This window comes from Rattus norvegicus, chromosome 5 (assembly GCF_021556685.1).
Source record: "Rattus norvegicus strain SHRSP/BbbUtx chromosome 5, alternate assembly SHRSP_T2T, whole genome shotgun sequence".
In the NCBI taxonomy this organism is placed as follows: domain Eukaryota; kingdom Metazoa; phylum Chordata; class Mammalia; order Rodentia; family Muridae; genus Rattus; species Rattus norvegicus.
The window spans coordinates 103,089,734-103,107,668 of NC_141538.1; the positions used below are offsets into that span (position 1 = coordinate 103,089,734).

The 17,935-nt window shown below is 42.9% G+C and overlaps 1 protein-coding gene across 1 annotated transcript in view; it reads right to left on the reverse strand.

Annotated features, from left to right (window-relative positions):
• Positions 1–17,935, reverse strand: part of Frem1 (Fras1 related extracellular matrix 1) — a 149,481-nt gene that overhangs the window by 104,182 nt on the left and 27,364 nt on the right. The window contains 5 exon segments of the mRNA NM_001411535.1: positions 10–333; positions 8,168–8,364; positions 9,968–10,269; positions 12,409–12,503; positions 16,815–17,328. Coding sequence (NP_001398464.1) covers positions 10–333; positions 8,168–8,364; positions 9,968–10,269; positions 12,409–12,503; positions 16,815–17,066 — 1,170 coding nt within the window. The 5' untranslated portion in view covers positions 17,067–17,328.

Sequence of the window (17,935 nt, forward strand, 5' to 3'; positions counted from 1 at the left end):
CCTTCTTACCTTGTAATGTCTCCTCTCAGGGTGGCTGTTGTTTGGTGGCTGGTAGGCAACTTGCATGTCACTGAGATCCTTCCAGGTAAATGAAGAGATGGGTCTGGTATGATCCAGCAGGTGGGTCACATAGCCCTGGAGTGGGGCTTCAGTGATGTTAAACACCAGCAAGGGTTTCGGAGTCTCATCCTCCTCACAGTCCAGCACGGAGGTTGTCAGAGGGGTCAATATGAACTGGTCCACCTCCAGAACAAACATGGCCATGAAAGCAGCCCTTGGGGCCTGGTTAGGAATGCCAACTCTGATGAAGACAGGCAACCACGCGCTCTCTGACTTTTGAAGGAGAGAAAAAATGAAACGGAGAGAGTGGTATGAATGAAGTTGTAATGTGCAGGGTTAATGTCAAGACATGTACCAAAGCTACAGACCTAAGGATGCCCCAGCTGTGACCACAGCTACATGTTAGAATCACCTGCGGACCACAGGGACCGACCTCCACGTGTTCACTTAATTATTCCAAGGAGGAAACTAGAAGACTTCCACTTTAGAGCTCCCAGTGAGTCCGTTGTGCACAAAAGGTTTGGAATGGGAGCCTCTACTTTGATATCAGAAAGAACCATGTGGGTCACTGTATCTTTAAAATTTGTGTGTTTATTTTGGTGTGTGAGGATATGCATCACATTCATACAAAAGCTGACAGAGGTCAGGAAAGGGCTTTGGATCCCCAGGAACTGGAGGTAGAGCTGGTTTTTGAGCCACAGTGTGAGCGGTGGTTCTCTACAAGAACAGAGTGTTCTTAACGGCCAACTGTCACTCCAGCCCCATGATTGCGTCTTCGGAGGCTATTATTTGTGTGGTGTTAGACAAGTTTTATAATTCCTAAATTTCATGTTTCTCTCACCTATGAATGAAAACTCTAGACTCCTATGTATTAAATGAAACCACGAGAGTAAAGCACCAGGCGGCGTCTGGCACAGACACCATGTGCTTTCAAAGAGGGCAGGGAAAGGCTGGGGAAGGAGTGTCTTCACCCTGTGAACTTGTGCAACTGAAACAGGATTGTCCATTTGCCTAACAGAACAAGGGAGCAGCAAGTTACCACTCAACTAGGCATGCATCCTCCCCAAATGAGGAAGTGCGAGGTCTTCTACAGTCGTCAAAGGGCACCATGGCACGTGAGGTCCCAGTGGGAAGAAGCTGAGGGCAGTAGATCCTTGCTGCTGTGGAGCTCATGTGACCCAGTATTGAGAGAAGCAGGCTCAGCGATCCAGGTCACATTTGTCCCACATACCTGAACTCTAACACACTTGGTGTTAGGAATGGAATGTTCAGGCAACTTCTTCACTTTATCTAGGTGAAAGACTGACGGATGGTATCCTGCATCAGACTCGACTAAAGTTCACGAAAAGGAAAAGAAAGACGAAAGGAAGGAAAAACAGAAAGAAAGAAAGAAAGAAAGAAAGAAAGAAAGAAAGAAAGAAAGAAAGAAAGGAAGGAAGGAAGAAAGGAAGGAAGGAAGGAAGAAAGGAAATCAGATTTCAAAAGGAAACAGCCTATATATATATGTGTGTGTGTGTGTGTGTGTGTGTGTGTGTGTGTGTGTGTGTGTGTACAGCCACCAAAACTAGATAATATCTATGATGCCAAGAAGTGTTTGCTGACAGGAGCCTAATATAGCTGTCTCCTGAGAGGCTCAGCCAGAGCCTGACAAATACAGAGGCAAATGCTAACAGCCAACCATTGAACTGAGAATGGGATCCCCATTGGAGAAATTAGAGAAAGGATTAAAGAAGCTGAAGGGGCTTGCAACCCCAAAAGAACAATACCAACACAACCAGAGCTCTCAGGGACTAAACCACTACCCAAAGACGATACATGGACTGACCCATGGCTCCAGCTGCATATGTATCAGAGGATGGCCTTGTTGGGCACCAATGAGAGGAGAAGCTCTTGGTACTACCAAGGCTATACCCCCCAGTGCAGGGGAATGTTAGAGGTGAGGCCAGAATGGGAGTGTGGTTGGGGAAGGGAACACCCTTATAGAAGAAGGAGAGAGGAATGGGATAGGGGGCTTATGTCCTGGAAACTGGGAAAGGAAATAACATTTAAAATGTAAATTAAAAAATCCAAAAAACAAAGGTAAGAAACATGCTATATTCGAAATGTATATAAATCTGTTGGTTCCTGACTCTGGAATTCTCTCATTCACTAGAGGAATATAGATAAATTGAGAGAAATAAGAGATGGCTTCTCTGGAGAGCAGGATGTTGTGCAGGATGACGGCTGAGGCTGAGGCAATGCCATGGCCCTTGTCTCAGACATCCGGAGAGAATGTTCCTGGTAGAAACTTACAAGTGGGGCATGTGCAGGGCTGCTTCAGGGCCCACCCCCAAGAAATCGAAATCATCAGAAACAGAAAAATGATGACTTATCCTCATTTAATACTTGGGAGTCCAGAATTTCCACTTCTACGCTGGAATACCTTGAGATTTAGGAGTTCAAGACATTGTTAGATTCAACTTGACCTTCTGTCTGTCAGCAAGTGACATGTGCGTACTCCCATGTCACATGGGGCAGAGGGCTGCTGTGGGGTCATCCTGGATCCTGGCCTAAGAGACCCATCCTTCATTAAACTGGAGAGATGAATCAGATTCAGGTTAGGTGGGGTCAACCCTGCCTTCTAAGACAGAGAGATAGGCTCTGAGCTTTCAGAGAAATCAGGAAACTGCCCCTGAGGCGACAAAGCCGCTTAAAGCATCTGCTAGGCCCAGAGAGCACGAAACCGTGTTCTATCAGTTGCTGAGAGGGAAGGCCTCTCTCCCCACTGCCCCGACCCTCTCAGTGCTCTAGCCGAAGCACCAGCTCAAAGGTTCACAAACTGGCCAGCAACATCGGGGAATAGAGCCATTCAAAAGGGAATAAGAAGAGACAACTCTCTTCCCCCCAACAAGCAATATTCTAGGTAGCCTAGGGATCTGAGTACCTGCCCATGATGTGTTACCGGAAAACAACAATAAAGATGTGTTGTGGTTTTAAAGGGCTAGGACTGAACATTGAAAACTAAGTGTAGGGCTAAATCTAAATAAAAGTATTCTTTGAAATGTAAAAACCAAAAAAGGAGATACAAACATCTATAGTACTTAAAAGATCTACAATGTAAGAAATGATAAGACCCAATAGCTTCATGTTAGAAATGAAATTGCCAATGGTGTAGATAGAGCCCGAGAAGTGCCAGAAGAAATGATTGATCAGATCAATCTTCACGAAGCATAGGGAGGACTCCAAAGAGCCCCCTGCAATGCTGGCCTTTAAATATTACTATAGGTTAAAGAATGTTAGTTTGCTTTCCTGTGGTTCTGGGGATCAAAACCGCACTCTGTGTGCTAGAAAAGCACTGGGACACTGAGTGAGTATTTCCAGCCTGTGGAGTACAGCATAAAATTAAACACATAAAGAGGAAGAGGGGACTTTCAAATAGGTAAAAATGAGTTTGTGAAATAGATTGTATTCTGTAAGACATGTGTGTATGTGTATGTGTGTGTGTGTGAGTGTATGTGAATGTGAGTGTGTGTGTGCATGTGTGTGTGAGTGTGTGTGTGTGAGTGTGTGTATGAGTGTGGGTGTATGTATGTGAATGTGAGTGTATGTGTGTGAGTGTGTATGTGAGTGTGTGAGTGTGAGTGTGTATATATGAGTGTGTGTATATGTGTGAATGTGTGTGTGAGTGTGTATATGTGTGTGAGTATGTGAGTGTGTGAGTGTGTGTGTGAATGTGTGTGTGAGTGTGTGTATGTGTGTGTGCATGTGCGTGTGAGTGTGTGAATGTGAGTGTGTGTGTATGAGTGTGTGTGTATGAGTGTGTGTGTGAATGTGTGTGAGTGTGTGTGTGTGAGTGTGTGTGTATGTGTGTGTGCATGTGTGTGTGAGTGTGTGTATGTGTGTGTGAGTGTGTGTGTATGTGTGTGTGTGTGTTACTGAGAATCAAATCCAAGGCTTTGCACATGCTAGGAAGACATTTTCTCTTCAACTGATAAGAACACATGAACAAGATGATGGAGGAAAATCCGCATGTATCCATCATTAGCATAAAATACTTTATATTTCCTTAATCAAGACAGAAAAATCCTAAAATTTTGAGAAAGTGCCCAGCTATATGGACCTCAGAGAAAAGACACTTGGGATTCATAGAAAGATTGGAGGTAAAAGTGTAACCCGAGTTTATGATGTAGAGAGGGACCAGAGTTGACGGAGCCAAGGCGAGAAGCTTTGGAAGGACAGTGTGAGCAGCTGAACTGGATAGACTCCCCGAGACGAAAAATGCCTTCGAGCAACATTATATTTAGTATTGTTCTGGTCAAACCAGTGTGGAGGAGAGCAGAAGTAAAGAGAATAATTACAGAAAAAGGAAGGCCCAAATTATCATCATTAGTGAAGATATAATTATGGTCTTTTGATGCCCAGAGAATTGAAAATTTCTTAAAATAATTGAATTTAGGAAAGAAGCCAGATAAAAGAAAATTATACCAAAAAGTTGCTCTCCTATTTATCATCAATAGCCAATGGAAAGACATCATTCTGTTCCTGGTAGTTCCACAAGAACTTCTAGGCACTGCATTTAGTAAATGCTCAACTCGCACAGAGCAAAACTTTTCTTTCCATACACATGAACAATGACATTTGTCAGAGGGTAGTGAGGTGCTTATTCTGAATAAGAAGACGCAGCATGGCAAAGTTCTGCTCCTCCTCCTCAAAGAATTGTCAGTTTTAGTGTAGCATCAGTTAAACAATCTAGAGGCCTTAAAAATCACCTAATTATTTATCTGGAACCCAAATCAGGCAAGAATGGTCAAGAAAATCGTAAGGATCAAGGGTGTGAAGACCTTCACTGCAAGGAATTAGGTCTAGAAGCAGAGGTGGGGTGGGGTGGGGGTGGGGTTTAGAGTGGGATGGTACCAGCAAATAGAGAAGCATACAAAACTAGAGAGCAGAAGTTTGGCCTATTGGTCTTCTTACACAACAGAAGGATTTTCTACTATCTAGTTTTATAGAAACTTATTTCAACAAAACAAGTACATATTTTATCAAATAGTTCTGCAAATTTTGGTTATATGGAGAAAAACTATTCACTGTGCAATAAAACCTAACCTTAGGTGTTACGAAGACAAATGTGAAGAGAATACCCTTTAAAGGCATAGAAGAAATTGGCCTGGGGGTGTTGCTCAGTGAGTAGGGCATTTGCCTAGCATGCATGCATCTCCATGTAGTCCCCAGGACTAATAATTAATTAATTATTATACAATTATTTGATGCATACGTAATACTTTAAATACTTATTAATTGATTGTTTAATTAATTAAAACTTCACAGGTCAAATTGATGCCATAGAACGAAATGAGCTCTAGGGCACACATCCCCACTGTGTGTCTTTGTGTAAGACAAATGGTTATCAATAAAATCAGTTTTATTTTCTTCCTATATTATCATGTTTTTAATGTTTTCCTTTATGAGAATACTGTCTTCATATCTATAAATGAATTTGTTTTGTGACTTGTCAAAATGACTACATAGGAAGTTAAGGCTTAAAAAAAAAATGAAGCTCATTTCGATGGACAATCTTACAATGAAACTGACCTAAAAACAAAAATAAAGCCTTTGACACTGTGAGGGGACAATTCTAAAAAAATCTATCGGAAAGAAAAATATCAGCTATTTATTTAAATGGAGGTAAGGAGTCATTGGTAACGAAAGGGTTTATGACAAACCAACCAACCCAGACAATATGTGCTAGTGAAATACAAGCCGGTTTTGAATGTGACAACCACATATAAAGAGCAAGGCCACCGTCGTGAAGCAAGAGGCTGGCTCCACTATTACGGCAAGCCTGGGTGATCACAGGTTCTTTCCATTCATAGCTATTTACACTACAACTAATATACACATGCTTAGCATGTGCCGAGCTCTACCGCAAGGACATTATAAGGAGTGTCTCTTTTAATCCCCTCAGTTACTAATAGTTAGGTTCCAGGAGCCTCATTTAAGGTGAAGAAAGTGAGACATAAAGTCCAGAATCGGACGGCTGCTTAAGCATATGCACAAGCCCAAGTAACCTGGGTACCAGCATCCGTAACTATTAGCTACACGGAGAGAAACCTGAGCTTTGGAAAAGCTTCCCAGATGATTTGACTGATCAATTAGGCAAGATTCCCTCGAAGTCTCATTTCTAGGCCTCAACTAAAAAAATTCTGTGGTCTTGTTTCGTCACTTTCTAATCCTTTAGGGACTCACCAATTCTGTGGGTGGTGATGTTCACCATTAGCCTGGGTTTGTAAGGAGAAACACTAGTGGGAAGGCAGAGAGTAGTGTTGGAGGTCTTACCCACAGTCATCTCATACTGGCATAAATATGGGGTATGTCAACAGTGTCACGGTTTCCCCAGCTTCACAAATAAACTGTAGAATGTGAACACAGAGTAGCATGTGAAATAGTTCGTGAGTTTTGTTCACTTTTGATTGTCAGTTCTGTAGGAAAACACCCAGAAGAGGAGTGTGAGGAAATTGAAGAAAGATGGAGCCTTTAGAACCATCCCCTCGGCCCCTTGTCCTAAGGTCTGAATGTGCACAAGTAACAGTCTGCTGCAGCCAGGACGCTAGACTGCCTTGACTCTCTGTCCCTGCCTTACAGAACAGAGGCCTTGATGTCAAAGAGGAAAGGGGGACACTAGAAAAGGGAAGAGCTGAAAGTTCTAGAGAGGGGAAAGAGGAAGACGGAGAGAGACAGAGGATGGAAGAAGATGAAGGAGGAGGAGCTGGGTCATGTGACCTGAAGGAGCCACAGATAGCCAGGGATTCCATAGATGAGCAATGGAGCAGGGCAGGGAACTTCTGCCCAATCTAGGTGTGTGGCCTGTATTCATATCAACTGGGTTTTGTGTTCTTTGTGTGGTTGTTTTGGGGTTGGAGATTTGCCATTATAAATTTGGTTGGAAAGAACACACATGGTATGTACTCACTGATAAGTGGATATTAGCCCAAAGGCTTGGAATACCTAAGGAAAAAAAAATCACAGGTCATATGAAGCCCAAGAAGAAGGAAGTCCAAGGTGTGGATGCTTCAGTCCTTCTTAGAAGGGAGAACAAAATATTCACGGGAAGAAATGCAGGGACAAAGAGTGGAGCAGGGATTGAAGGAAAGGCCATCCAGAGACCGCCCCACCTGGGGATCCATCCCATATGCAGCCACCAAACCCAGTCACTATTGCTGATGCCAAGAAGTGCTTGCTGACAGGAGCCAGATATGGGTATCTCTTGAGAGGCTCTGCCCCAGCCTTTCTGATACAGATGAGGATGGTTGCAGCTAACCATGGGGCCCCCAATGGAGGAGTTAGAGAAAAGACTGAAGGAGCTGAAGGGGTTTGCAACCCCCATAGGAAGAACAACAATATAAACCAATCAGACGCCCCAGAGCTCCCAGGGACTAAACCACCAACCAATGAGCACACATGGAGGGAACCGTGACTCCAACAGCATGTGTAGCAGAGGATGGCATTGTCCAGCATCAATAGGAGGAAAAGCCCTTGGTCCTAACAAGGCTCATTTCCCCAGTATAGGGTAATGCCAGGGTGTTGAAGTTGGAGTGGGTGGGTGGGAGTGGGAGCAGGAGCATCCTCATAAAAGCAGGGGGAGAGGTAAGGGGTATGGGAGAGGCAGGGGAAAGGGGATAGCATCTGAAATGTAAAACATAAAATATCCAAGAAAAATAAAATAAACAAATAAATACATAAATAAATAAATCTGGTTGGTATATAACAAGTCTCTAGTGGTATCACTTTACAGGGCTAAGGGAATCTGAGCAAGCAGTAGCCAGTCTTTCTGCAGGCTAACCACAGAGGTGGATGACCTGAGAAGTCGAGTGGCTTGGCAGCAAGCTGGCCATGGGGGTTAGCGTCGGTGCCTTACTGGATTCTGCATAGATAGGGTGGTTTGTTTGTTTGTTTGTTTGTTTGTTTGTTTGTTTGTTAAAACTACAGGCTATATTTAGACAACTACAAGCCATTGGTTGTGCCCTCAGCAGCACAGGTCTTCTTCATAGACCCCAGCATGGGGACCCATATAGAATTACTTTCTTACAATGTACCAGGTAAGGACACCAACACACAGGTCAAACTCTACCTTGTAAATGGTTTTACTCCTTCTGTCTGTGAGATCCAACTGAATGGGGATGTAGTCAATGTTGGGTGAAGGGGGCTGCATGTGTTGGTAGTGAAACCCTGTCAGCAGGAAGTCCTCACAGCTCACTTTCAGACTTGTCACTTGCTTCGGTTCCAGAGTACAGCTTCCATCCGGACACTTCCGTTCTGCCCCTAGCTCTAGAATGCACAGCATTGCGTTAAGACAGCCGCTTGAACACAATGATCGTACAAACTCAAAATGCATTGTCCTGCCTTGGACACAGTTTCACTCTCTGCCCCAGGACACTTGCACAAGTACTTCCAATTATTCTAGTTGGTGAACTAGATTGTTGAAAGGTCATAAACTCCTTTACTGAAAAAATACAAAAACAAAAATCGGTTGACCAGTTGTCTCATCAGGCTTCACCTACCAAAAGTAAGGCTGTGGAAAAAAAATATTTAAAGAGAGGTTCTGTGGTATTTGAATACCTCTGACAGATATGCCAGTGGCTCACTGTGGACATTCACAGCTCAGCCCCTGCTTCTGTTTACATTATACAACCTCATGTGAACTATCTACCCACAAAAGCCCACCTCCTTGCCCCTGGTGGGCAAATGCTCCCTTAGCCCTTCTCTGTGCCTTGAACAAGCCTGTTCTGACTCTTTGAACCCAAAGCCCATCTAAAAGACTCTGTCTCTCCCAGCCATATTTTTACTCTCACTTGGGACAGTGCTTAGGAACTCTTGTTTCCGTAATACATTAAACAGTTACTCTACTTCTTAACCCAATGGCTGTGATAACAAAATGGACCGATGTTCAGCCTTAGCTGTCTTTACCTATAAGCTTCTGCCCAAAACTTGAGGTAATACTATGGTTATTTCTAAATCTTCCTATGATTGCTAGAACATGACTGCTCAGATAGCAAGTGTTCAAAATGTACCGATTGTATGTCTAACACAGGGAGTGCTGTACAATACAGTAACTGAATGGATAGTACAAGGGGCATTTCAACCAACGTTCTAGATGTCAATTCCTGGCTGCTACTTACAGTCTTTACTAGAATACAACCCAATGATACGCAGTAAAGGGCACCCTACTGCCACCACTGTTGTCTGTCGCTGTAATCGTAGATGGGAACTCATGAGCTCTCTAATGTGCCAGACCCGTGCTAAGCACACTGTGTCCTTACTCCCTCTTTACACAGCCTGTAGAATGGCTGTTCTCTTTCCCCATCTAACAGAGGCTTAAAACCATTGATAACTAAACTAATAAAGGGAAGCACAAACATCAAACTCAGGTGTTTCTGATTCTGATTCCAAACCCACAGCTTTAACTAATCTATCTTTTCCTTTTGTTTTTTAAATGTGTTTTTGGTTTCGCTTTAATTTTATTTGTTTTTTGGAAGTTAGTTTTCCCCCCCTCCACCATGTAGACCTGATGATCAAATTCAGGCCATCAGAGGCTGGTGCCCCCACCAAGTGAACCATCCCACTAGCCGGTGTGTGTGTGTGTGTGTGTGTGTGTGTGTGTGTGTGTGTGTCCCCAAAAGAACGTGTGCCTCAGTGAGTTTGGAGGAGGGGTAGGCTCCTCCCTAAGAACACCATGTGGGTTACCTGTGTTGAACTCAGGTCAGGTAACAAGTGCTTTAACCCACTGAGTCATCTCATTAACCCTGTAGCTTGGAGTTTTCAACAAGCTAAAAACTTTTATTTGTTAAGCAGAACTCTTTGTCAGTATGAACAATGAGCATTTAGACGTTTTGTTCAGTTTTCGTAACCTAACCTACTGAGAGATACATACGTGACTCAGAGAAAAAGCTGTGTGGCTGGTCTCCACGCGGTCCCTCTGACTTCCGATTCACCACAACCAGCTTGCCATGGGCTGGCAGCTGAGTCTTCACGGGGTCTACTCTGATGGTGCAGTCCAGACTGGCTGTCCTATCATAATCAAACTGGAGCAGGTTCTTATCAATGGCTTGGGATAAGCCATAGAATTCAGTCACTTCCAACACGTTGCTGCTCAGGCGGATGATGTTACAGTCTGGTTCCACGAGAGAGACCCGCAAGAGGAAGGTTTCCATGAAAGTCTCTGTTTCAGTAAACCTGGAGAGGGAACAGGATAAAGGTCATGTTTACTGGTGTTCAGATTCTTCTGAGACTTGTACACTTATTGTAAAGATTGCCCTCATGAGCCGGATAATCCCACCTGAAACACTTTTTCCTGAAGTGTGAGCTCAAAGTCTGGGAGGTGAGAGCAGGGGTTTTGACAGCATACCCCAAGACCTTACCATGCTCCTTCCATTCAAACTCAGACAAAGGAAGCCTTTCAGGCAATCCTGGCTTTTTAATAAAACTCCCTGATCAGTTTTATGACCAGTTTGAGAACAGCCTGTGATACAGACTGCATTTGAGGCTAGCCTGGGCAACTTCACAAGACCCTATTTCAAAGAAAATCAAAACCAAAATAAAATGACAACAAAAATATTGTTGAATGGAATTTGACTCCATTTTCCTCCTCTACTTTTGGCCTCTCCCCGTTCCCATGGCTTCATCAACACTTTTGTGTCAATGGTCTTTTTGTTGTTGTTGTTTTTTGCCACTCCCTCTTTACCCATCTCTCTTGCAAACCCTGCTCTCAAATTCACCATCCATCCAGTATCTAATGACTGCTGAGACCTCAGAGTCTCACTTCTAGTGCATCCGGAATTTAATAGCATAAAGGCTGGGTTGGGTTTCAACCTAGGGCTGAAGAAGTACTGAGTATCGCGATCTTTTGTCCCTCAGAAATGCCTGTTGGGATGTTCAGCTCCACACTTGCCATGTAAACTGAATGAACACTTGTTATTGCCATTAATGCTTGTGTTCTGGGGCATTTGCAGAGGCGACTGGAGATGTGTCATCATGCTGTCAAAGTGAGAAGAGTGATAAACGATGATTGTGCCCTAACAATACACCTCTGAACTGATGAGTTTGTAATGTGGTCCAGCTGGGCGGATAAGGCCTTCACAACAACATCATTGGAACCTGCAATAGGCATTGTCCATCCCCTCTCACCAACGAGGAAACTGAGGCACGGAACAGTCAGATAGTTTGACAAAGAAGCTGAAGAGGAGATTTGAGGAAAACGGACTGCTCCCTGGTCCCTTGCCTCTAGCCCTTTTGAATGCTCTATTGCAAATGTCCTCAAAACTAAGAGCATAACAGCTCCTGTAACCCTGCCTTGAACAGGTCCCTTCCCAGTCTTCCTAATGCTAGAAAGTCAAAGGGTCTGGAAGCTGATAGGACGCATCGGTTTTCCCAGCCTTTCCTGGCAAGCTCTTTGAACTTTATATGCTTTTGACTCGAAGGTTTGGAAAGATCAAACTCCCCTTCGTATTGTTGTTGTAGCTTCCTAGGGAATCCCTTGGTACTGTGCCACTATTTGAGCACAGTGTTTTTTTGTGACCTTTGTTTGGTGGTTGCAACCATGGTCATTCCCCAGTTGCCCCTCCTCTAGCTTCTGGCATCCACTAATCTACTTCCTATGTCCCTGGAACTGCCATTTATTTCATATAAATGGAACCATTTTTGTTTTGTTTTTTGGCTGGCTAGCTGCTTTCATTTGACACAGTGTTTTTAGGGTTAGTTCATGTTGCACACATCAAGACATCACTAGTTTTTGTGGCTGATCAATTAAATTCATTCAACATTTTATCGATTATGAATAAGGTTTCAGGGTTAGCATTTTGTGTAAGCTTCTGTATAAGCATAGGTTTTCCTCTTGTGTATATAGATGGGAGGTGTTTTATAGGATTATATTCTGAATCTATGCTTAATTTCATAGTTGATTTTAAACATACTTGTATTATTTAACATCTAGAAGTGGAAAATATTGTGCTTCCTCTAACTAAGCAGCTGGCAATCATACTGAAGGATTTCGTTCGATTTTGTAATTAATGTCTATTGTGTTCTCATAAGGAATTCGTATTTGTGACTTTCACCACAGTAATGGGTTGGACTGTCAAAGTTAAGTAGTGGGACGTAGTAACAGAAACTTCTGCATAAGATGGGGGTGTGGGGGGACAACAGAATGAAGTTAGTAATCTATAGAAAGTCCCCAAGGAGGATGAGATGAAAGAATGGGGCTCTGTTGACTCTGCATGACAACATGTATTCATAGAAAATGCCCACTGAGTAAACAGCATAACTATCTGGCAGAAATAAAATAAAAGAAGTAATAAGAAAGGGTTCTCAACCACTCACCTGTAAAGTCTAAGCTTCACAGAGTCTTCGTCCAGAATTGGGCATCCATTGTGAACATATTGTACTTCGTTGGGAAGAAAATGGCAATCAAAGACCTAGTTACAAGAAGAAAGAAATGTCTATGGGAAAACCAGGGCAAAGTTTTATTCCTCCAGCCTTATAGAACCTCCAAAAGCAGTATGTGCTAGCTGGTGGTGGCGACACACATTTGCGCTCCCAGCACTTGGAACGCTGATGGAGGAAGATCTTCATGAATTCAAGCTCAGCTTGGGCTACATGGCGAGTTCAAGACCAGTGTCAATGCAAAACAATCAAAGCCAAAACTTCTTAGAGGGAGAAAGAGATCTTTTATTCTGGAGCTCTTTTGAGTGATCATGGCTTAGTAACACAGATTCAGGTTATCTTAAATCCTATGTTCCTCCATGGAAGCAGTTTTATGGAGTTTTGTGGTTTTACAGAACAAAAAAAGGCATTTCATCAAGACAAGTTTAAAATACATTGATGGTACTTCAGAGGGGCGGTTATAGCAAGATGGGGAAAGACTGCTTGGTTTTAGCTTCAGACGTTGTCTGATGACCGCCATAGCTTTGGGGCTGGTATAAGCCAGTGGTCTGCTAAGGTAGCAGATTTCAAAAGATTTTTTTTCTTAGTCACAGGTTTCGAGTTCCCACGGGGAGGTGGGCAAGGAATGGCGATTTGATCTCTGGACCAACAACATTCCAACCCCTCCACATCACTGAAGCTTTAATTAGTCAGTCAGTCTTGGCAGACACAAATTCTTCCCAAGATTCCTGTTCACACCAGCCTGGGCTGTTTAGTGAGACTCTGTCTCAAAAAGAAAAGTGTGGAGAATGGAGGTGGGGGTGGGGAGTGTCTGTGTTCTATTAGTGATGTGGGTGCAACTATCTTTCTACCTTCTTTCTACCATATGCTACTCTCATTGTTTATAGTTGCGTCTGGTTGATGTCTAAGTTATAATAATCCAAACAGGTCAAACAAACAAATTAATGAATGTTTCATCTCTAAATAACTAGATGTCTATAAACTATAATGCTTTATTAAAATCTGCTATTTATCAATAAGGATATTTATCCTTTTCTGGAGCTTATAGCAATTGAATTAAAGAGGCCTCTCTGGGTGTCTGGACAACACATTTACCACCCGCAAACACATTGTTCTGTGTGGTTTTGTTCTGTCTTTCTTTTTCCAAATAAAGCCTTTATGTTCAAAGATGGAGACACAGTGGTGTGTGCTGTTGAGTTGATGAGAGCCAAAGAGGATCTGCAGTTGTCACTCACACACTTGCAAATGACAATTTTGATAGTTATGGGGAAAATAAACCAATGGCGGATATGATTCAAAGACAATTTACTCTCTGTAAATACAGTTACAATTAACCTCATCGTCTCATAAAAAATCATTAAAGAAATAGCTATTTTATATTAGGACCCTGGTTTTCTGTTTCATTGTGTTGATTTTTAAGACTTCTGCCCAAGTCATGATCCTCCCACTGCCCTCAGAAACGTCCTTGTGAGCATGCATGCATGCATGCATCCATCCATCCATGCAGCCATGCATTCATCCATCCATCCATCCATCCATGCATCCATCCATCCATCCATGCATCCATGCATCCATCCATCCATGCATCCATCCATCCATCCATCCATCCATGCATCCATCCATCCATCCATCCATCCATGCATCCATCCATCCATCCATGCATCCATGCATCCATCCATCCATGCATCCATCCATGCATCCATGCATCCATGCATCCATCCATCCATGCATCCATCCATCCATCATCCATCCATCCATCCATCCATCATCCATCCATCCATCCATCCCATCCATGGGTCTGTGCCTCCATCATTCCATCCCATTACTGTGATGGTGTTCTTTGCACCTTTTCAGCCTCAAGGATTTCCAGACGACATAACCCACCCTGGGACAACATTCTCACCAGTAAGAATGAATTTCTCGTCGTCTTTTGAAATGACAAGCGGGTAGAAGATAAAGGGAAGCCCTTCCCATATCAGTGACAAATGGCCCCAGCAATGAAGAGACAATCTGCTTTGTTAAAAGAAACATCTGTTCCGTGTTTCCTAATATGTTTTCCTTTTATAAAAGGCGACAACCATGATTGACCATAAATTTACTAACTAAAACAAAAGAGAGCTAAATCCTTTTCTAATTACTGTCTAGCTTTGGTTTTTTCCACTTCAACTGCTTTTCAATTACAATTTATAATTAAATTGTCACACATTCCTGACTCATTACTCACTTTAATGACAATGAAGTGGTTCAAACTAGAGATGTTTTCTTAATGCCGTATTTCAGATTCAGAAACAGCAAGCTCAGCACTAAACCAATCTGATTTTTCCACCCGGAAAATGTTTTGCCTTGGTCCAGGTGTGGAGTGTGGAGGGTGGGGGAAGTCTTGTTCTGGAATCTGAGAGGGCACCCTGCCCTCGACCTGTCTAAAAGGTTATGCAGGAGACTATAGAGACAGAAGGCGCTCCCATGAACCCACCCAAGTGGCTTTCCAGATATGCAATGAGAATGAACCTGTTGGTTCTAAGACAAACTTCAGTAATGAAATGAAAACACTAATTGAACAGATGTTAAACAAAGCATTTCTGTGCAAATCCCACAAAACTGTTCATTACACAGCAGGGTGTTGCTAATACAATAGTCTTGCTAGGAATGGGTTCACATACGCCTAGCTCGAAGCTTACTGTTAAGCTCTATTAAGGAATAATGTTTATTTAGCTGTGTGTGTTGGGGGGTACATGTGCACTTATGCACTTAGCCATGCTCAATTCAAAAATTCATAATGAAGAAGTCCCTGGGAAAGGCTGGACCTCTCTCTAGCTCTAAAACAAGCATAAATTCTCCTCAAACCAGACTTTATCTGAGAATCTTAATTTTTTTTGCTGAAATTATCAGAATTTAAAATTAGGAAAAAACTGGAGAGAAATAATGTTTCTATAAACATATATACGACACACAGTAAGCCAGCAATGAAGCTTAGAGTTTTAATGGGCTACCAAGAAATAAATTCTTGAATGTACAGATCACATGTCCACTTGAGATGCTGTAAATCCTTTTCCTCTGTCACATTTACTCCTAGAAACACACACACATACATTCAGCACCACTTTGAACTTTTTTTCAAATAATCAGCAAACAGTAAATGCCATGAGCACTTGGAGGGATTCTGGAACAGTCTAAAACTTCCTAAGCTGGTTGGGTATTTGCTGTCTCTGTTGTATAATATCTTCCTAATAATTAGAATTTCGCCTTAAAATCAGAGATGACTTGGAGGTCTTAAGTCTGTGATAATCATATATATATATATATATATACATACATACATATATATGAGGCCACACACATATGCACACATATACCCACGCATACATGCATGCACACATTCATATATGTCATCATGCACACATGTGCACATGCACACACACACATATGTCATCATGATTTATCTTTAACATTCTGGGGTCTAGGTATGACCTAAAAATGTCTCAAAACTAATAGAACCCAATTAAAAAAGCAGCCTAGTAGCCTTGCTACTTTCTCTAAAGATATTCTCCTTGCAGTGAGAGACAGAATAGCCCTGTAAAGCTAGGCAGAGCATGCCCTCCCAGTGACCGCTCGCTACAGTCTCTCTGTCCCTGTCTCTCTCACTCTCTCAATATCCCTCTCTTTCTCAATCTCCCTCTTTTCCCACTTCTCTCTCTCTCTACCCTAAAATGAAAGACCAAGAAATGTGTGATTTTCTTACATCCTCAATTTTCTAACTGGATGAATTGCTACTCTCTAAGGTCAAGGCAGGTAAATTCTCTGCAATAAGAAGACACTGCAATGAAAGGTTTCCTGATAGTGGTGCTTTGTTAAGAAAACGTGTACACATCTGTGTGTGTTTAACCCTTACTTCCTGCGATATGTTAACATAATTCAGATCAAACCATGTTAGTGGCAGGCTTATTATCTGAATCCAGTCAAGATACTAAAAAAACAGGGCTGGCAAGATAATTCAGAGGGTAAAGGCATTTGCCACCAAGACCGATGACCTGTTCGCTCCGCACGGCTCAAGGAGTGAACCAACTTCTGAAAGTTGTTCTTTAGCCTCCCCAGGAATGCTGTGGCAAGCCCAAGTCCAGACACAAAAAACAAATGTAATTTTAAAAGTATTCAAAAATGTGTTTCACCTCTTTGAAAAAAGCAATAGTATATATACCATGCCTGTGTCTTTCAATGCCATAGTTTCAAATATGTTACATACTTGTAATGATGGCTTTTACCTATTCCCTTCCCACACTATACACACACACACACACACACACACACACACACACACACACACACACTAACAAAATGTGACCTACCTGTGGAATGAGTTTCCCAACCCTCTGGGTTATGGGTTCATTCATCACCACCTCCACTCTGCAAGCGTCCTTCTCTTTAAGGATGGCAAACCTCAGGTGATCTCCAGACAGGAAGGCAGAACTACCCTTCATCACCCTCAGGCCCCGGTTGATGCTGATGAAGGTGGCATTGGCTGGGTCCAGGTGTAGCATAAGCAGCTGGAGCAGCAAGAACAACAGAGCCTTGGGCCCAGTGCAGCCTGGAGAGTGCATGATGCCAGGGTCAGCTCTGTCCACCAGCAGCACAGTCTGTTCAACAGAGCAAGGTTTCTGTACTTCCTCCCCGAGTGTCAGCTCCAGGTCCAGGGGGCAAGACCAGGGGTCCCGATAGCATGTTCCAAGATCTTAACATGCCCCTTCCATTCAGACTCAGACAAGGAGGCCTTTCAGGCAGTCGGGGCTTTTTAATAAAACTCGCTGATCCTTCCTGACAACGCTGGCAAGATTAATGTGCCTCCCAAGCGCTTTCCTAATCCTGCAAACAGAAAAGGTTGGAGGAAAATGAGAGGGACCAAAGATTTGTGCAGCTATTTAAAGAACTGTTCCCAACAAAGAGATCTTTCAGGTGGCCTATAATTTCAGCCAAATTAAAAGCAAATAAACGAACTTGACCTTCAGGCCCATCCAAAAGGCAAGGAAGCCATTTCATTACTCTGCCTGTAGTTGTTGCTTCCGGATGCTGTGAACCTCAACCGGGGATGTTAACTGTGTGGTCCTGCAGGATTCCCCGCCTGATTGCTAGAGCACAGAGGCAGGTCCTCCGAGCTCAGTGCAAGTGGTGTGCTCCTTGCTTTCCTTTCCCTACTTGCTAAGTGAGGGCCACACTCTAACGTGTCAGAAATCCGCTAGCATTATTTATACATTGTTTTAGAGCAGGGGTAATTCAAAATCAGTAGAACCCAGATAAGAAGTATGTCTCACAGCTGGTCCAACGAACTTAGATGGGTGACGAGGTCACCTAAGAGACTCTTCAGTGGGAGCCCGTGGAAGTGGCTTTTTTCTAAACAGGCATTCAAGTATTGTTTAAACACAAAAGGAACTGTGAAGAAAGAGTGGTACAGTTCAAAGTGTGAGGCTCACAG